The sequence below is a fragment of the Papaver somniferum genome, unplaced genomic scaffold, assembly GCF_003573695.1.
Source record: "Papaver somniferum cultivar HN1 unplaced genomic scaffold, ASM357369v1 unplaced-scaffold_52, whole genome shotgun sequence".
In the NCBI taxonomy this organism is placed as follows: Eukaryota; Viridiplantae; Streptophyta; class Magnoliopsida; order Ranunculales; family Papaveraceae; genus Papaver; species Papaver somniferum.
In genome coordinates, this window is record NW_020647860.1 from 1312123 (window position 1) to 1329873 (window position 17751).

General features: G+C 35.1%; 1 protein-coding gene and 2 long non-coding RNA genes across 15 annotated transcripts; 2 read left to right on the forward strand and 1 right to left on the reverse strand.

The window, feature by feature from the left end:
- Nucleotides 1–1293: 1293 nt before the first annotated feature.
- Nucleotides 1294–7085, forward strand: LOC113343047. 10 transcript variants are annotated; one of them, XR_003357002.1, is made up of 5 exons: nt 1294–1687; nt 2043–3243; nt 4668–5730; nt 5888–6369; nt 6803–7085. It is a non-coding gene; the product is annotated as an uncharacterized LOC113343047 (long non-coding RNA). The 10 variants fall into 10 exon arrangements; XR_003357008.1 differs by having other exon boundaries at nt 5888–6038; XR_003357003.1 differs by lacking the exon at nt 6803–7085 and adding an exon at nt 1884–1937 and having other exon boundaries at nt 5888–6640.
- A 3011-nt stretch (nt 7086–10096) lies between these two features.
- On the reverse strand, nt 10097–13269 carry LOC113343046 (metal tolerance protein 5-like). Of its 2 annotated transcripts, none has more exons than XM_026587375.1 (6): nt 12952–13269; nt 11868–11977; nt 11525–11770; nt 11270–11350; nt 10895–11125; nt 10097–10600 (listed from the first exon to the last, which is right to left on the reverse strand). In XM_026587375.1, exons 1-6 carry the CDS (start codon nt 13127–13129, stop codon nt 10259–10261), a joined length of 1188 nt encoding a protein of 395 aa, XP_026443160.1. In that variant the 5' UTR covers nt 13130–13269; the 3' UTR covers nt 10097–10258. The 2 variants fall into 2 exon arrangements, with proteins under 2 accessions (XP_026443160.1, XP_026443161.1); XM_026587376.1 differs by lacking the exon at nt 12952–13269 and adding an exon at nt 12284–12456.
- A 667-nt stretch (nt 13270–13936) lies between these two features.
- LOC113342990 lies at nt 13937–16247 on the forward strand. 3 transcript variants are annotated; one of them, XR_003356966.1, is made up of 7 exons: nt 13937–14181; nt 14264–14322; nt 14412–14738; nt 14833–14894; nt 15170–15294; nt 15459–15516; nt 15638–16247. It is a non-coding gene; the product is annotated as an uncharacterized LOC113342990 (long non-coding RNA). The 3 variants fall into 3 exon arrangements; XR_003356965.1 differs by having other exon boundaries at nt 13937–14322; nt 15148–15294; XR_003356964.1 differs by having other exon boundaries at nt 13938–14322.
- Nucleotides 16248–17751: the final 1504 nt, after the last annotated feature.

A 17751-nucleotide genomic window follows, 5' to 3' on the forward strand; every position in this document is an offset into this window, starting at 1 on the left:
GCAGAAACTTCAAAGCAAGAGAAAGAAGGTAATCCATTTTTAATCGTTTTGGATGATTGGATTTTCAGATCCAACAAATTGATAACGATTTTCATTTCGTCTTCAAATCGAAGCGAAAAAATCTGTATTAACAAATTGATAACGATTTTAGGTTTTTCAATCCCAATCCAGTTAAAATCGAGATAAATTTGAAGTTTCTGATGCTTTAGATTAGGTTTTAGTCATCAAGTTATCGACAGTGCGATGAAGATGAAAGTGTCGGAGATCTGGTGATGTTGGTAGCGGGTATGGCGGCGGAGAAACGCTGCTGATGATGGTGGTGGTGATGAGTGAAAGTGGATAAGAGCACACATACAGTTGCATTAGAGTTAATGTTCACGAAATAATTCTGGTGTTGTTTTCTTTAAACTTAATGGGTACTTACGGAATTATAAAAAAAAAGATAGTTTCCTTCTGAAAGATGAGGGGTATATACATAAAGGATAAGGATGCTTATGAAAGACCCATGGATAGTAGGGGTCTTTATAACATTCCTACTATAATTAATGTACCCAACTATGTAATGGCTAAAGTTTAATCAATTCAATCTTTCAGTTTAATTAAAAAAAATAAAAAAAATAAAATTTTTGGTCCGATTTTTGTTATGAATAAGATCGGAAAACAAAAATAAATCACTAGATAATTCGAATATATTTGTTGTTGGTGGTGGTGGTGGCGGCGGGGTTGTTTGCTTTAGTAATCGGAGAAAATCATCGAATATATTTGTTCACTCTACTAGAAATTGGGTGATTACTACTAAACAAGATTAATACACGCAGGGGGGATTTTGGGAATTTCGGAAAGCATGTCGAGTACCTAGTGATGCACCTGAGGCTAAGTCCAAAATGGATGATTTACCATTGAATAAGGGAATGGTAAAAAACACTTTTAGTGGTCGAACCCTCGACACCTTCCACCTCTATAGCGAAGGAACGGTCTTTGTTGTAGAAGTTACACCTTCATAATTCTTTGTTGTAAACATATCACTAAAACCAATTAGATTATTCACTGATCAGATATCATTGTTATAAAAAGGTATGGCCTTTGTCTCTAAGATGATAAAAATTATCAGACGGACGACGTTAAATATAGAGCCGATCTGAAGGTCGGGATATTCGGGATGAAGTAGTCATTAGACGGTTAGACGGTTGGGAAGGACTACCGGACACGAGAAACCCGCACTGTTTACCTTAAAAGGGTCTCCTGCCACTTTTATGGTCGAATACTTTAAATACTTTTGACTCCTGCCAAAATTTTTGGATTCGAGCAAAACTGAAAACACTCACTCTCTTTCCCTCTTTCGAACACAAGAATACAGATTTCTGTAGCTTTTGTTTAGATTTTTCAATCTTTGTAGTTTATTATGGTTCGATTGTTATGATGCAGCGCTTCGAAGAGTTCTAAATCGTTAAGATAATCTACAGAAAACATTTGTTGTATCAAACCCTAATTTTTCAATTTCTTATATTATATCAACATGGTTTTTAAATTTATTGTTATTTTAAATTATGGGGTTCCTCCTCTTCATGGTGCTCGGTTTAGGCAAGATCAGTGTCGCTCCTCTTCCTGTTCAAATCAATCTGTTTGGATCATTGCAGCCACTAATGTTGTTTGAACCAATCTCTATGCATCAAATCAATTTTATGAGGTATTGTTATTTGATTTGCAACATTGTCCTTTTCCTCTCCTTATTCACTTAAACTCTATATGGTAAAATCTATGTTATTGGTGCTCAAGATGGTGACTGATCAAGCTGAATCTTAAGAATCGTAAGAAGACCCTATTGTTTTGATTCTAAATTAGACTGACTCTGAGATTTTTTTTGCTGTTTTGTTTAAATTTAGTAGAAATCTTGTGGATTTTTGCTAAATTGTTGAGTTTGTGATTGTACAAGAAAGGTACAATTTTTAGTACTGCAATTCTTCGTGTAGGAGTTTTTGTTTTTCTTACAATTTAAGATTATTACTTTAACTCTAATGCAACTGTATGTGTGCTCTTTTTAGCCATGTAGAGCTTGGAGATTTTAAAGCATCAGGCAATACGCAATGGGGAGGACAATGTCAAAGCTTTGTTTTGCAAGGACAGGTCAGTCTTTCTCTAAATAACACAAATTCTTGTACGAAAGAGCAAGCTCTTAAGGTTGTACGTAGATGAGCATTGTTCCTACAGAAATGATTGAGGTCATTGCGCAGTGCATTGGGATTACACCCGTATTTTGATGTGCCTTCTGCCGTATTGGTATTGCGATGGAGATAGCAGAAAAACCATAGCACAACTACTCATTACCAAATTGGACCTGCACACTGTGTAAAGTGTTGCGATACATTTCAATTAGGCGCTCTAATTTTCTCCCAGTGATACCATCGACTGCATCTGATTTTTCAAATCACTAACCTATTACCTATCCATGTGTGCAAGCTGCTAACATGTTCATGTTCAACGCCAGGCTACCAAAACACTTACAGAAAATGGTTAATATTATTTTGGTTGGCCTGGGTGTAGCAAGTAAGAAAGGTATTATGTCACTCAATGGTCTTAATATGTTTGCAGGTAAGTCTTCGTAAATCGAGAAGTGGTTAGTCTGTTAATTTATCAGTATACTCCATAATTCCATTAGTTTATCAGTATATTTCATTCACAGCTGATCGTAGTCATATGGGCTAATATTTCAGTTTTGAATTTAATTGTTATTCCACTCTGAACTGCATGCAGGAGCGTTTCAAATACTATCCCCCCCAATTGACACAACTACAAACAAAACGTTGTCTATGGACTTAAATGAATCCATAGGGATGCTAGACAGAATTTTACTAGGCTCTCCGATCATATCTCTATTAATACCGAGTCCTTCCTAAGTAGAATTAAAGGACAAGAAATCAATAATTTGATAGGAACATATCCTAAACCTGGAATTGGACATCATCGTCCTTGACCTGTGATGAAGATGATCAAGAGAAGGAACCATCTACTACGACTGGGTAATATTACAGTAGTTCTTCACTCGGTGTTGACGAAAAATAATAATGTCTCTCTGAGTAAATAATAGGTACACGTCTCTCTGAGTTAATAAAATGGCTACTTATGATATTTTCGTAATTCCGGTTTGGATTACAGGAAAACAAAAAGATCTCATAAAAGAAAAAACATGGCATAAAGTGGCTTCAGGCACCAGCGAAGATAATGCGTCTTCTGATATGCAATTTTGTAAGTATGATTTCTACCGTGGATGCTTTAAGAGTGCGACCATATTGGTTCTTGGTCGTTGTGTGTGTCAAACCCTGATGAAACCATACCTAAAAAGACTTCAAAAGCAGTTATGGGACAACAATTAGGTGGTGAGTTTGTGAGTTTAGGTCGCCCTATTATGTAATATCATCTACTTAGGGATTGTAGGTGGAAGACCTTAAGTAAGGTATACAGGTACAGAAAACTTGAGAATATGTATTATGTATTAAGTAAGGTACTTTAGCATTATTTGTAATTCATTATACATGTAAAAATTGCATTCTTAACAAAAAAATTTTATTTCGGTACAGCTATTGCCTTTTCAGTTGTTACTGCTTTGGTTGTAATCCCATTTTGGAATTCGTTTAAAGCGGCCCAAAATCTGAAACACTTGAATCGGTAACGAAGTGTGAGTCGATATTTGGGATTGGGGGGTCCTGACAAATTCAGTTTTCTTGAATCTTTGAATATTGTTTCACTACCACACATGTCGTATAGTATAGCACCTAATGTGTATTTTGCCGTCAAAGTTTAGGAACATATAAACTCTATCTCCGCCTCTAAAGAATTAGAATAATATTGTTTTTCCGTACTGATTAAAGTCTACGGACATGGTGAATCATTTATGTTGGAAGAGGCTAATTTCATGCATTTTCCTTTAATATAAGTAATTCTTATGCATTTTTTTCATAAGTAAGGTTTCACTTCATGTGAATACAAATAAGCACTGCGTAGTGGATACAAATAAGAAAATTACATAGTGTACCGTTTCTGACCATGAGAATTTATCATGTCTGAGAGTTTATCAGCCCTAACACCCAACTATAAGCAGTAGACAGACCTTAAGAAGAAACTCAATGAACCCAGTAATCTTAAACACGGCTGACCTTAGGTTTGAAGTGACCAAGTATCCTAATATAATTTTATTTCCCGTCCTAACTTAATTCCCTAATTAAAATCAGCTGACGTTAATGCTAAGTATTATTTGTCACTTGGTCTTAGACTCTTAGTCCAGAAGCTAAAGTTTATTTGAGCACCAAGGTTTTTGTGAAGTAGTTTATGTTAGATCCAATTTTTGTGTTGTACTTTCCATGCATTACTAGCATAAAAGTTGTATTAAAATGAACTGGGAATATCTGAAAAGTTGCAGTCAATCTGTAATAATTCACACTTTATAATTTAAGAAGGGGAGATATATGGAATCACTAATGCTAGATGTACCGTGGAATTATAAGTTTCCACCAAGTTGTTTCGTTTTATTCATATTCTGAAATGCGCGGCCTAAATAATCTTTATGGTCATCTAATGCAACTTATTTCTGTCAAAGAGCCCCTAGGCGATCTACTACTCCATTAGTTCTATTCGGATATTTTAATTAATTAATTGTGTTTTTACCATTTCAGGTTTTCGAAAGAAGCATCAGCTATGGTTTTGACAAGAGATAATTTCATTACTACTGTGTCTGCTGTCGCCAAGGGTTGATTGATTTACAATAACATGAAAGGTTTTATCAGGTACGTTCCGGAGCTACGTTTTTTTTTTTTTTTTTTAATTCGGGATAGATATACTCTGAATGTCCTTATATATTATGGATATCCCCTGTATGCATAAGCGTCTTCTCATTTACTTGGTTGTGTGTAGCATGGTTCACATCAAATTTTTCTGTTCTGATTCACACATTTCCAATTTGGAAAGACTTTTTTTTTGGGTGGGGGAAGGAACTTAATAGATAACTGTGTGTTTGTTGGCGTATATTGATATATGTCATCGATTTATAATAACATGAAAGAATAGCCTTATCTAGCTCAACCTGATGTATATTGAAATGGTATGAGTGCTGAAAGAGGGAAGATACCACTTAAACATGACCAAACTTTGTAGTGTTTGTCTATTTGATATTTGTGCAGTTAGACATAAATTTGTTACTGAGATCCTGTACATCACAATGTCATGCTTCACCCAGCGGAAGTTGGGTGGTGGAGCTCGATAACTGTCTGGAGCTTGCATTTTGTTAAGAAAACTTATTGAGTTGTTTTTTCTTTATCCAAACTCCGATGAAGGACAGCATGTTAAGCTGTGGCAAAATTAAGATCAAGAGTCTCTAAATACCCATCTCTCTCTTTTTTGTATATATGGATGCAATGAGGCCTTTTTCATGCTTGAACGCTTTACAGTAACATAAAGTTTTACCAACAAATGTTCATTTCAAGGATGATCCATATGGACTGACATACGTTAAGCATTAACCAATGAACTATGATAATTGCTGGATAAACCCGATTATTCTGGGTTGATGGCATGGTGATTTGAATTTCACTTGGATACAACGGATGTGGAGAAAATCAATGATTACGCAGATGTGGGCATTTATGAACATGCCAATTGGAAGCGAAAATGACTTTAAAAATATTACAGATAGTAACTTCTCAAGGTGAAGAACCATCTTTTGATTTCCCCTCTCTGCGGGTAAGCCTTTCTTTCGTAGTTTGCTGTTATTAGAATTGATCTCTTACATATCTGTGAATGGTGTTATTATGTGTGCGAAAAAAATTGATGCTGCTATGAACATTGAACATATACGTGAATGATGTTCTAAAATTTAAATCTTTACTCATAACTGCAGGTATATTGAGTACCCACGACCCTTATTTGGTGGTGAAGAAATCCTGGAGTTAATGAATACCAAAGAAGTTAATTTTTTTAAAAGCTTAACACTCCAGATTTGCAAAGGTGACAAGGCTTATCGGAGATTGGCTTAAATAAACTTAAAGCAGGTAGATCAGATTTATAGTTAAGGAACAAAAATTCAAACGTTATTACTGTAATTGTTTCTTTGGATTTTTCTGCATTTTTGCTTTCTTTAAGACCAAGTTTAGTAAGTTGGATATCTAGACAGCCTTGCAGATTAAAGAATTAGGTTTTTTTAAAGGTAAGCTCCATTATTTCGCTGCCGCTGAATGGCATTTGCTTCTATAAGCATGTGGGTTTCCTTACATTTTCCAGATTTTATAGATCATTTACTCACAGAACTTGCCTACACAATGACGACATCATGTTGGGATTATGTTTTTATTCTTCAAGCAAAGAGTAGAAAAGTTTATCAAGGTAAAGCTGATTTTTTTGATCTAGGTCTAAATCTGTTAAGCTACTTACTCAACAGATTAGGATTTCATCCGAAAAATCTTCCTTTTGTCTTCAATTTTTGAATTATTAAAATGGGTAGTGAGAAATTACTTTCTACCACATTGGCATGTAGCGATCTTGCTAAAATATGAGATTGGGGATATAATAGATGATTAAATTCTATGGATTATGGGTATTCAATACCTATGTAATTATTTTCAGTATGATTTGACATTTTTATTTTTTCAGTTAATATTGGTTTAGAGGAGAATAATTATGAAACCCTAGATTAAAGAAAAAGATGAGATCTCAGATTTTCCAAAGAGGAAAAAAATCAAAAGAGAGATGAGAACTTCCGTATACGATTTGAAAGAGATGTTATTGAGAAATTGTGTCTAAGCTTATTCTTTTGCAGTTCCCAACAAAAACGAGAGGTGAAGGTGCCGAGAGACCCTACAAACAGAAGTTATAAAAACTGTACTACCAGAAGTTATCAAACTGGAATGGTCGTGCGTTTGAGAATGTTTTATTCTAAATAATTAAATAGCAGCTGTTTTAGATCAGAACTGTCACTATAAGAAAGTGGCCACAGAAGAGTAACAGTTTATAACTGTTATTGTACATCAATGTAGAGTGACAATTTTATATAAAAACAGTCATTGAATAGTTATGCAGTAACAGTTCTAAAACTGTCACAATTATTCAGCACTATTAGTAAGAGTTTTGTTAAGAAACTGTTATCTATATCACGTAGGTAATTCTTTTGTAACAGTTAAGTAGTGAACTATCATGGTATTAAAATTTGAATTGTCACCAAAGTACATATTTGTACTAGATATCTGTTCCTAGTAACAAGCCAGTGGAAGTTGAAATAGGTTTCTATGGTAGTATTGGACGATCCCTATGAAGATCATTATATATCAATAAGTTTTAAAAAGAAAAAGGAAAAACTTTAGCGTGTTATATATCAAGGTAGTATATATAGTTTTTGCTCCGCATAATATATTGAACCATTAATAAATAAGTTTAAAATTAGTCTGATATGCACCTATTTCACAACTTTAATCTATCTTGCTTTTCTTTGTGCTCGGATAATAGAATATGAATACAGATTATGGCCGAGAAACAAATTGGTTTAAGGTTATCTCTTTAAGTCTTTCTATGGTTATGTGGTTTCTTTGTAGATATTTTTATTCATACTGATTGTTGATTATGTATTTATCTATTGGCTGCACCAAGTACGGTTTTTCATTCTTGCCGCTACCGTTGTTTTTATTGAAAAGATCTTCGCTCACAGGGATCTGAGCAATTCGTCCCGTTGCTTTTACAGAACTTCCCTCTTGTATCATTAAACCGTCACCCATTAATACAACACCAACATTATTTGATTCCAAATTAAGAGAAACTCTGTTATAGCCATTTCTGTACATTCAATGTACTCTACGGATAGAGGAATACATAGAGTTGAACAGAGTAAAATAAGAAATTGAAGCACCATAGATGCATACTGCATCTGTCCCATATTAAAATAAATGGCGCAATGGTAGCGCATCTGACTGGACGTCAAAAGGTTGCGTATTCGATTCACGTCAGGTCCAATCACCGGTCCAAATAATTGAAGTGTTATTTTATGTTTTGGTTGAGATGTGCACTGTTTAGTATATTATATATTTGGTGTTTCGTATATATGTTGTTGTAGATCCTCACAACATTGAGAGAGAAGCTAGTTTGGCTATAGAGAGGTTACTTGCTTCTTTGGTTGAGAAACGGAGAAAGTTCATGGAGACCTAAGCAATGCCAACCATTATATTTACTTAAGTTCATGGTAGAAGAAGGATGCAGAAGTGATATTAAAGCTTGGCAGCATGCCAAACAAGCGTGGGTGGTATTAATGAGAGAGAAACAATAAGGAAAAGGTTTGTCCCCGTAACTGTTAAGAGCTAAGAGTACATTGCAAGTTCAAAATCAGATTGCTTACTGCATTGAGCTAAGAGTACATTGCATAGTTCAAAATCAATTTGCTTATTGCATTCAAGGAGTGTAATCAGGGTCCTAATCCATTAGAGGGTGTGGGTATGTGTTTTAAATTTGATTTTTTGTTGCTAGATATGTCTTTATAGATTGTAGGATAGGATGAGAAAGATACGGTTGATGAAATCGATTATAGCATCACTTGACTCTAAAACTGCAGGATTGAGTGTATGTAACCCTCCATCTTTTTCATACATATAACTCCTTACCAAGTTACTTGATAGACTAAGAGATTACAGATTTTCAAAGTCTTCGTAAGAAATGTGAACTGCCCAAGCACCTTAGGAAGCTGATAAGGCAAGACTCGGGTACTTGATAGCAGTGTTGCCATATTATTTTGTTAGTATCAAACCTTTTAACACATGTTCGCTTTGAAGGAATATGATCCATATTGTTTGAGTTCCAAATTGACTTGGTTGATAGAAAATTGTTGTTAGCTAAACTGGGAGCTCAGGCATATCAGACGTATTGATTTCATTAGTGTCATGTTGTTGTAGTCCCTGCACTCCAGCAATACATGTCCTTTGCGTAGTCTCTCCCTAGCTTGACCAAATTTGGCTCATAATCACATGTTATCTTATACACATTTGTTTTGCTAAAAAATAATACCAAAACTGTACTTTCGAAGTAAAGCACCTGGAATTTATTTTTTCTTGGAATTGACCGAAATTGAGCACTTCTGTTCTTATCATATCCTAAATATATTTTGTAGAGAAAAAGGTCACCTCATTTGTTGCTCTCTCATCCTTATCACCATTATGTTACTAAACTAAACAAATTTATAGTTACAAATTTATGTTACCAATATGGATCTAACTTTTCTTTTGATTTTTTTTTGAATTTCGGTCTTTGATAGCGATTATTGGTTTTAAAACTAATCAAGGATAAATATTGATGAAATTAAATCAAGTGATTGATATTTTTTTTCCAAGATATATTTTTGTTGGAACCGTGTTTAAATATAAAATGAATCTGTTAGTACTGATGTTATGCGTACTGGAATGATATAAGTTATCTATTGTATAATTTATTAAGTTATAGCCATTTTTAATGTATTGCTACAAAAAAAAAATGCACGATAAAGCCTATAAGGAAAGATTTAGCCGGGGCCGTAAGTCCCCGGAAATACCTAGTTCACTTAGAAAATACAGTCTTTCTTGTGAGCCAGACAGGATAGGTGATGAACATATTTTTATTTTTCCATGACATAATTGCACAAAAGGTCTAAATAGTCATTTATTTAATGTTTTATCTTTCCATCTAAATAATAATAATAATTATTCGTATTATCTTCCTGTAATAGCACGTTAATTACTTTAATAAAATCCATGCTTCAAAAAAAAATAAAATAATAATAATCTAAACGTAGTATTTCTGTTGACTTTTAAAAAGAAAAGGAAAAAAAATCTTTTTGTCCGCTCCGAAATGCACAAGTTAAGAACATAAAAAACGCAGTTACAAATTATTGCAAATCTTACCTTACAGTGAGTTGCGTAAGGGAGAAGAAAAAAATATCGTTGCATGGAACACAAGGACAACCCAAGTCAAAGATAACCTTCACCAATAACATGCGAGAAGAAGAAAAAAATGAGTTGTCAAGAAAACACATCCCAGTTAAATGAGACTGACTGAGGTTTGATGAAACAATTTCTAAATGACACCATTGAGCAAAATCGCATGAGAAAAAAGCTAAGAAATCTCCTTTAGTAAATGAACTGGTAGAAACACTGGTCCACTGCTAGTCAGATTAAAATCCAGACAACAAGATAACTACAATTTATACGTTTATTCAACAACATATGTAAGTTCAAAATAATGACATGTTCTCTGACCCTAAGGTTTAAGATTGGGCATGCTCAGGTTTGTGGGTAAATTCATAATCAAGATGAACAAAGGCGCGCTCAATCTCTGGCAAGCGTTCAAGTTTTATCTGCAAGGACTCTCCGACATCATGTGCCTCCCTCAGTGGCATTGCAGATGGCAAAACGATGTCGACCTCAACAAAGTAGTGAGATCCAAATGTGTAAGCTCGGACAGTGTCGATGTGCATTATAGCCTTGTGATGGTTCCAGCAAAGGTATGTTAGCTTCTGGAGATACTCAGGTGCTGCTGATCTGCCTACAAGTGAGTTCACATTTTCAAGTACTGTTGATGACCATGTTCGAATTGTGTACAGTGCTAACTGCAAGAAAAAAGAATCAACAACAGTCATGAGAAAGAGATGGTCATCCTAACAAAAATTAAAACCACCATTATGATTTAATATGATGAATATTGGGATTCAAATCTCTAACCATGTGCTCCTAAAAATATGCTGCCTAGTATTATATTCTGTCAATTATAGCAATTGGCTTAGGCCTTAAAACTCAATAATTGTTTAACATTGTGGGGATCTAGTTGAGATAAAGAGTACTGCCCCTAACATCACATTAATCCTCTGAGAAAGAAAGAGAGAAAATAACAAAGCATCACTTACAATTATAGCCCCAACAGGGTCCATCCAATCCTTGAAGTAATTTGCGAGGATGGCAGCAACTAGACCAATGATGTTGGTCACGACATCAAAGAAATGATCCTGAGCATAAGCTTTGACAATTTCATTGGAGAAAGTGCGACAATAAAGCATCAGGCAAAACTTAACCAACGTTACAGTGCACATGATCCCAATCACCCACAGCTGTTGCACCTTAGTCAAGTTGAAATCATGCTGTGGAAAAAAAAAAGCAATAAGTCAGGGTTTAAAACAGAGATGGCCATGCACAAGGCTGCATCATATTTCTCAACAACAAAAAAATATATCAAGGACATCACATTATGGTTCTAGTCCCGAAAAGGGTAACTACCCACTTACATGAGTTATCAGGGTACGTACGGACTCCAAAATAATCTGCAACCCCAATGTCGCCATTACAGAGGCAAAAACAATGATTCCCTGCAAAAGTCATTTGAATCCAGGATTTAATAAATAAAGCTAATGCTTTTGTTAGTAATCCCAAAAGGTCATCTCAGGGCCATGCATAAAAACACATTGACTGTATCAAATCCCATAATAGTTATAAGAAAACACAGGATTTTCTTATTTGAGCCCAAGAGAAAGGAAACTGACCAATGGTTGCATGCGTTTTTTCCCAATAGGATATCGGTAGGGGTTTGGGGTCTGCATAGAGAATGAGGTGAACCACAAAATGAAACCTGATAAGAGATCAAGAAGTGAATCCAGTGTAGACGCTATTATAGACAATGAACCACTATGGACTGAAGCAAAAACTTTTCCAGCAAAAAGAAGCATATTTGCTATATTTGATATTCTGATAGCCAAGTTTTCACTTTTAGCCAAATTTTCTTGCTCCTCCTGAAACATTAAAAGAAGTTCATGTTTCAACTCATGGAGCAAACCAGTCAAACGCCACGTATTGAGTTTTCCTGGTCCTAGAAGCAGGTGTTCAAACCTTTGTCATTCCGGGGAGAAAATCACGATCAGTTAACGCATCCATCTCACTGAACCCATCCAACATTTGTACCTGTTGCTGGTAATAAGTGGCCACCACATCTTCTGGAGCTAAAAACACATCAAAATGTGGCAAAAATAAGTTAAGGTTATGGGATTTCTATGATATATAACAGATGTTACCACGCGATCACATGACTGATAACACTCTATTTGAATCTATCATCATTACTAACACAGTCAAACAAAAACAATTAGGAAATCAAAACACGTGAACAAATCTACCCAGCCAGACAACTTTAAAATCAGTTGACATCAAGTAACACATAATTAGTGAACTAAAACCCCTCAAGGTACCCAAAAATTATTACTGAAGTGCCAAGTATCTATTCTAAGTTCCATGAAACCTCCCCATACCTTTATAAAGGCCTGTTAAAGCACACAAGTTTCGGATCATGGTCGTAAGAACACAAAATCAGATGTCTCTGAAACCAAAACTTTTGCATACGATTCTAGTCCATCAAATTGCTTATAAAACTGAAATTCCAATAGGAAACAAGTTGATGAAAATTAAAATAATTCTAAACCAAGAAATAAAAGAAGAACCAACAATCTTCTCGAAAAAAAGGAATAGATTCATTAGACCAATATATACTGAAATAGAAATTTCTGAGTATAGATTACTCATTAAAGAATCTAATCTGCTTTTAGAAAATAGACTAACAAGATAAAAAAAAACTAAATTAATTAACTTTTTAATATTACCTGATGTACAGAATAACTTACGTTTAGGAAAAAAATACAAATTAAACATGTGTTCTTTCTCAATCAGTAAAATCCAGCAAAATTTTAATATTCTGCTAAAAAAAGATCCGTCAGGGAAAATGGACAGAATAATACTAAAATCAGTGAGAATAAGAACAACGTAATAAAGAGTAAAAAAACAAAAAGAAGCAGAGATAACCTGAACAAGAAACACACACACATGATGATGATAATAATAATAGCCATGATACAATTAGTCAAACAAAAAAATAATTCTAGACACAAGAAAAAACATATAAAATCCAAATCAATTTTTTTACCTAAAACCTCGAGACACTTGTGAAAACATTGAGTATTAGTAGTTCCTCTTCTTCCTTGATGATCATATCTTTCAAAATCATTAAAATTTAATCTCCATTGGTTATCGTTTTCTGAGTCCGGTAACAAGCGTTCTTCTGTGTCTCCAGAAATTCCATCGCCGATTATCGGATCCACCATATTCACCTCTGAGTTAGAGATAAAAAGAACACAAACCTAGAGTATAACGAAAGGAATTGAGGAAAGGGGAGTGTACACTTTTATATTTCTGTTAACTAGTAATTTTAATTAGGGTTTTGTGTGGCACTAAATGAGAATTAGGAGCGATATTTAGAGAAAGATAATGTTGTTAGGACATGCGTATTATTTTTGTGGGTCACAGCTATAGTGATTTTTTTTTGGATATTTTTATCGTCTACACTCTACGCAGATAGTGTACGTTTTCTTTTAACTAGTGCTGCCCGCGGGAGAGGGAGAAAGATAGGTACAACTATAGATGTTGGATACGGCTGAAATTCATTCGAATAGTATTTATATCATGTCATGGGGAATATTGCACAGCAAGCACATGACCTTCTTGTTGGAAACCAAACGAAAATGACCACCGTAATTGTTTATGACACCGATGTTATTTAGTGAAACTTCCCAGCACTTTCTTTCTTTTGTTACCTCCACTCATTTGAAGTGCTAAGTCATATGATTTTACTGGTCAAGACATTAAAACATGAATTACAATCCGTTTATATGATGTATTTAACTAGTCGTTTGTAACACCGTTAGCCAAAACGTGGATATACAATACTTATATGTAATTTATACCTGACTAATTATTTACACTTAGTTTACACCAAATACTTAACTGAACGTTACTAACGCCGTCTGAGGTAGACAATACCTCCATCAAAATGTAACCCTAAACGTAATCAAAACCGTAACTTGATTTTTCCGGCCGCTGCCGACTTTTCTTATATCGATCTAAAAAGAGAAAGCACCCTCCTTTTTTCACACTTTTTTCTAAAAACTCCGAGCCAGAGCACACGAAACAGAAATTTGTACTCATGGAATGTAGGGCGTGTTTCAAAGGGTTTATGAAGAATTAGAAGGGTAATGAGGTGTTGGTTGTCTGTTTTGAATTTGCGGGAAGGTAATTGAGAAATTAAGCTATAGATGAAGCAGATGGATTCGATCTGAGATTTGAGAATCAAGGAATTGTTGGTAGTGATGTTTCTGAGGTAATTCAGTTCTATGATTTGATGGAGTTGGTGATTCAGAAAATAATCAACCAAGAAGGAAATCACTAATTCGTCTTTGCAGGGAATTAGGGTTGGGACATCAAGTCTATCCAGACTTTCATTGTAGAAAACTAAATCCGGGTTCGTATGTTAATTTTATTCATCGACTGATTCACCTCTTTATGTAAAGTGATGGAGCTAACTTTTTTTTTTGTTTTTTGATTTTGCAGGATTTCTAAGGTTATTGATTCGGGAAATGATGCAGAACCAGATGATGTTGAGATGAAAGGACCTGAACTTAATGCCAAAGATGCCAAATGATTCGAAACTCCCTGGAAACTATTGAGAAAATTATTGCTGCTAATGTGCTTGATATAATGGTTCAATGAGGATGTAAGCTTGTGGGTTGATTTAAATGTGGTTTGTGTTTTGTTTTTCATGGATGAAAATAGGTGGTCAGTTGGAGAAACTGAATTTAAAGTTTATTTGAGGAAAACTGGATTGGGATTAACAGGGAAGAAAAAAGTTCTTATGGATCGAATTAAGGAACATCTTGGGTAACAATGAATTACATTGTATTGTATCTCATTTGGTTTTTTTGATATGATGTTGCATTGATCTAATTTGGTTATTCACTATGTGTAAGTGCAGGATCATAGATGGTGGCGGAGAACAGAAGTATCTGGTATCTAGCTTTGTGTACAACTGCAAAGGTCAGTATGATTGATAGATTTTATGGTGCTCTTTTTAAAATGCTAAGGCTCACAGTGTTTTGAATTTTAACAACCTTTATACTCCCGGCTCACAAATTCACCCACCTGTAGGCTGTAGTGACAATTAGCTCTTATTTTCAGTTTGTGAAATGACATGATTTATGAATATTGTATCCTTAAGTTTGATTACAATTCCAATACCCTGGTGCTTCACGTCCTTTATGCCTCTAAGTGATCTCTACGATCTTAGCAGAGAATTTCTTGCTATGATACAGTAATCATTGAAGCCGAGATTATTGTTCGTAAGGTTGTGGATTATTGGAGTTATAATTCAAAGAAAGAAACATGCTTTGCTGGTGTTAAGAATCAGGGTGCAACATGAACTCTCTACTTCAGAAAGGTCAGATTTTCATCTGGAATCTCATTCTCATAGATAGGCCATCTGGAAGCATTCCTCTGGCTTTGCACAACATATTTTACAAGCTTCAATACAGTGACAACAGTGTTGCAACTAAAGAGCTGACAAGATGTTTTGCATGTGATATGTATGATTCTTTCCTGCAGCATGATGTACAAGAACTCAATAGGGTTTTTTTCTGAAAAGCTCGAGGATAAAATGAAAGTAAGCACTTTCGGCTGATCTTAAACAAATTTACAGAGTACTTTAATACCTAGAGATGAATTTTGTTGGTCTGTCTGATATCTGCCACTGATTTCAATTTGATCTTTGTCTTTCTTGTTAGGGGGGCTGTTGTGGAGGGTACTATCCAGCAATTTTTGAAGGACACAAAATGAACCATATTGAGTGCATCAATGTGGACAACAAATCTACGAGAAAGGAGTCATTTTATGGTATTAATAACTATTTCAGTTTATGTGTGCTTGACTATAATGCCGGAAATACAGCCATGAAGCTGCTGCTACTGTTATTGAGGAACCGTAATGGATGAAAGAGATTAGGACAGGGATTTCTAAGCTGAAACGAAGAAGATAGAAGATTTGTGAAGTTTTTGAGTGACCATCTATTTGAGATGAATGGAAGGATATTAACAAGCTCTTACGAGTCGGTGATTAGATCAATGGAAGTGTACCTAAAGTGGGAGGTGTCAAAGCTGATGGAATGGAAGTGTTTCCTTCTTCCTAAGCTTTTGGATTTATTTGCTATCTTTCATTCAAAATCCTTTCACTTTTTTTTCAGTTTTTTTTTCTTTTCTACATATTGATCCATGGTGTATATTGGAGGCTCTCTTTTAAAGGCTATGGGATGAATCATCAGCGAAATGTACCTTCTGTAATGTGATTTTGTGTTGTAATTAGGAAGTGAGAAATTTCAATTCTTCCTTCTTTTCCCTATCATTCGTCTATCAAGTGGCCATCTCCAAACGACAAGTTATTGGCTGGTGGCAAAACAATGAAATAAATTAAAATTTAAATGTGACATCTTCAATGACGCTTGAAATTATGTCATATGTGACAGACTATTACAAAATGCCAACGAATCTTTTTTTTACGATTGTATTATGAATGAGTCACTATGAAAGCAAACAAAGATCAATTTGTGATAACTATTTTTTTACAAATCCACTTACTTCACCTGTATAATCACTCATTGATTCGGGGAGGCGAAACTGAGCCACACCAAATTAAAAATGCATCTCGATAATATAAAAATTTTAAACGGGCGACATCAAATCAAAAAGATGGCCGACATCAAATCAAAAATCTTAAACGACGGGCGAGGTGAAACCGAGCCATTTCAAATCAAAAACCGTAAGCATGTATTGGGACGTGGCGAGACGAAGCCGAGCCATACCAAATCAAAAATCCTTGAGGCGAGAAAAAGTAGTGTTTGTCCAAACTAAATAAAAAATCCTAAGCATGCATTGAGACGGGGCGAGGCGAATCAAAGCTAAGCATGCATTGGAACGGGGAGAGGCGAAGCCGAGCCACCAAATCAAAATTCTAAGTGATTGACGGGGTAAAGTCCCGTGACACCAAATAAAAATGCACTATGGGGCGAGGCGAACCACATTACACCAAACCAAAAATATAGGTAGAAGTTTTTTAAAAAAAATAATGGGTGATTTTCGGGTCCGCCCGATACGTAGCACGGGCACAAAATCTAGTTTTTCTTTTTACATATGAAAGAACAAGGGCTGATGCTTATTTTGAAGGTGTGCTTGCAACTAGCTTGCAAAACAAGTGATACGGAGAGCTCACAAAACGTACGTTTATTTCACGCCTGCACGTACAAAATAGACTAAATTTGTTAAGAAAAACAACATAAGTACGTGTGCGGGCGAATATAACTAGCAAAGATCGAAGAGCCCAAAAAAACAAGAATAAAGTTTAAAGTAGAAAAATTCTAGGAATACAAAGAGTGTCAACAAAAGAAGACACAACTTATGAAACCTAAAAATCAAAGGACAACTTGCAATCGCAATGAGGACCACTGCCTGTTATCAATTATTAGGACCAAGTCGTTAAATATTTCTTCACGATTACTCTCCAAACAAAGTAGACTAAACTTGTTTTGGACTTACCACCAAAACGTAGAATTTCATTTTTATTTTTATTTTTATTTATTTTTGTTTCTTTCTCTTGAAGTGAGAGATTCTACGTCAATGTATAACTGGGAATCGTATTGCCAAACGTTGGATACTTCATTGGTTGTGGATCCAGGGTTCGTGTAAAACTAGTTTAACCCCTACCAGTTTTACAACAGGTGAAGGCTCCTGAACCCTCTCAACCTCTACCTCATGGGGAGGAAAATAGGAATCCATCGTGCTGAATGATGGTTCCTCGTGAGATGAGAGCTACTTCATAATTTTGCCGAAGGATGGTTCCTCGTGAGATG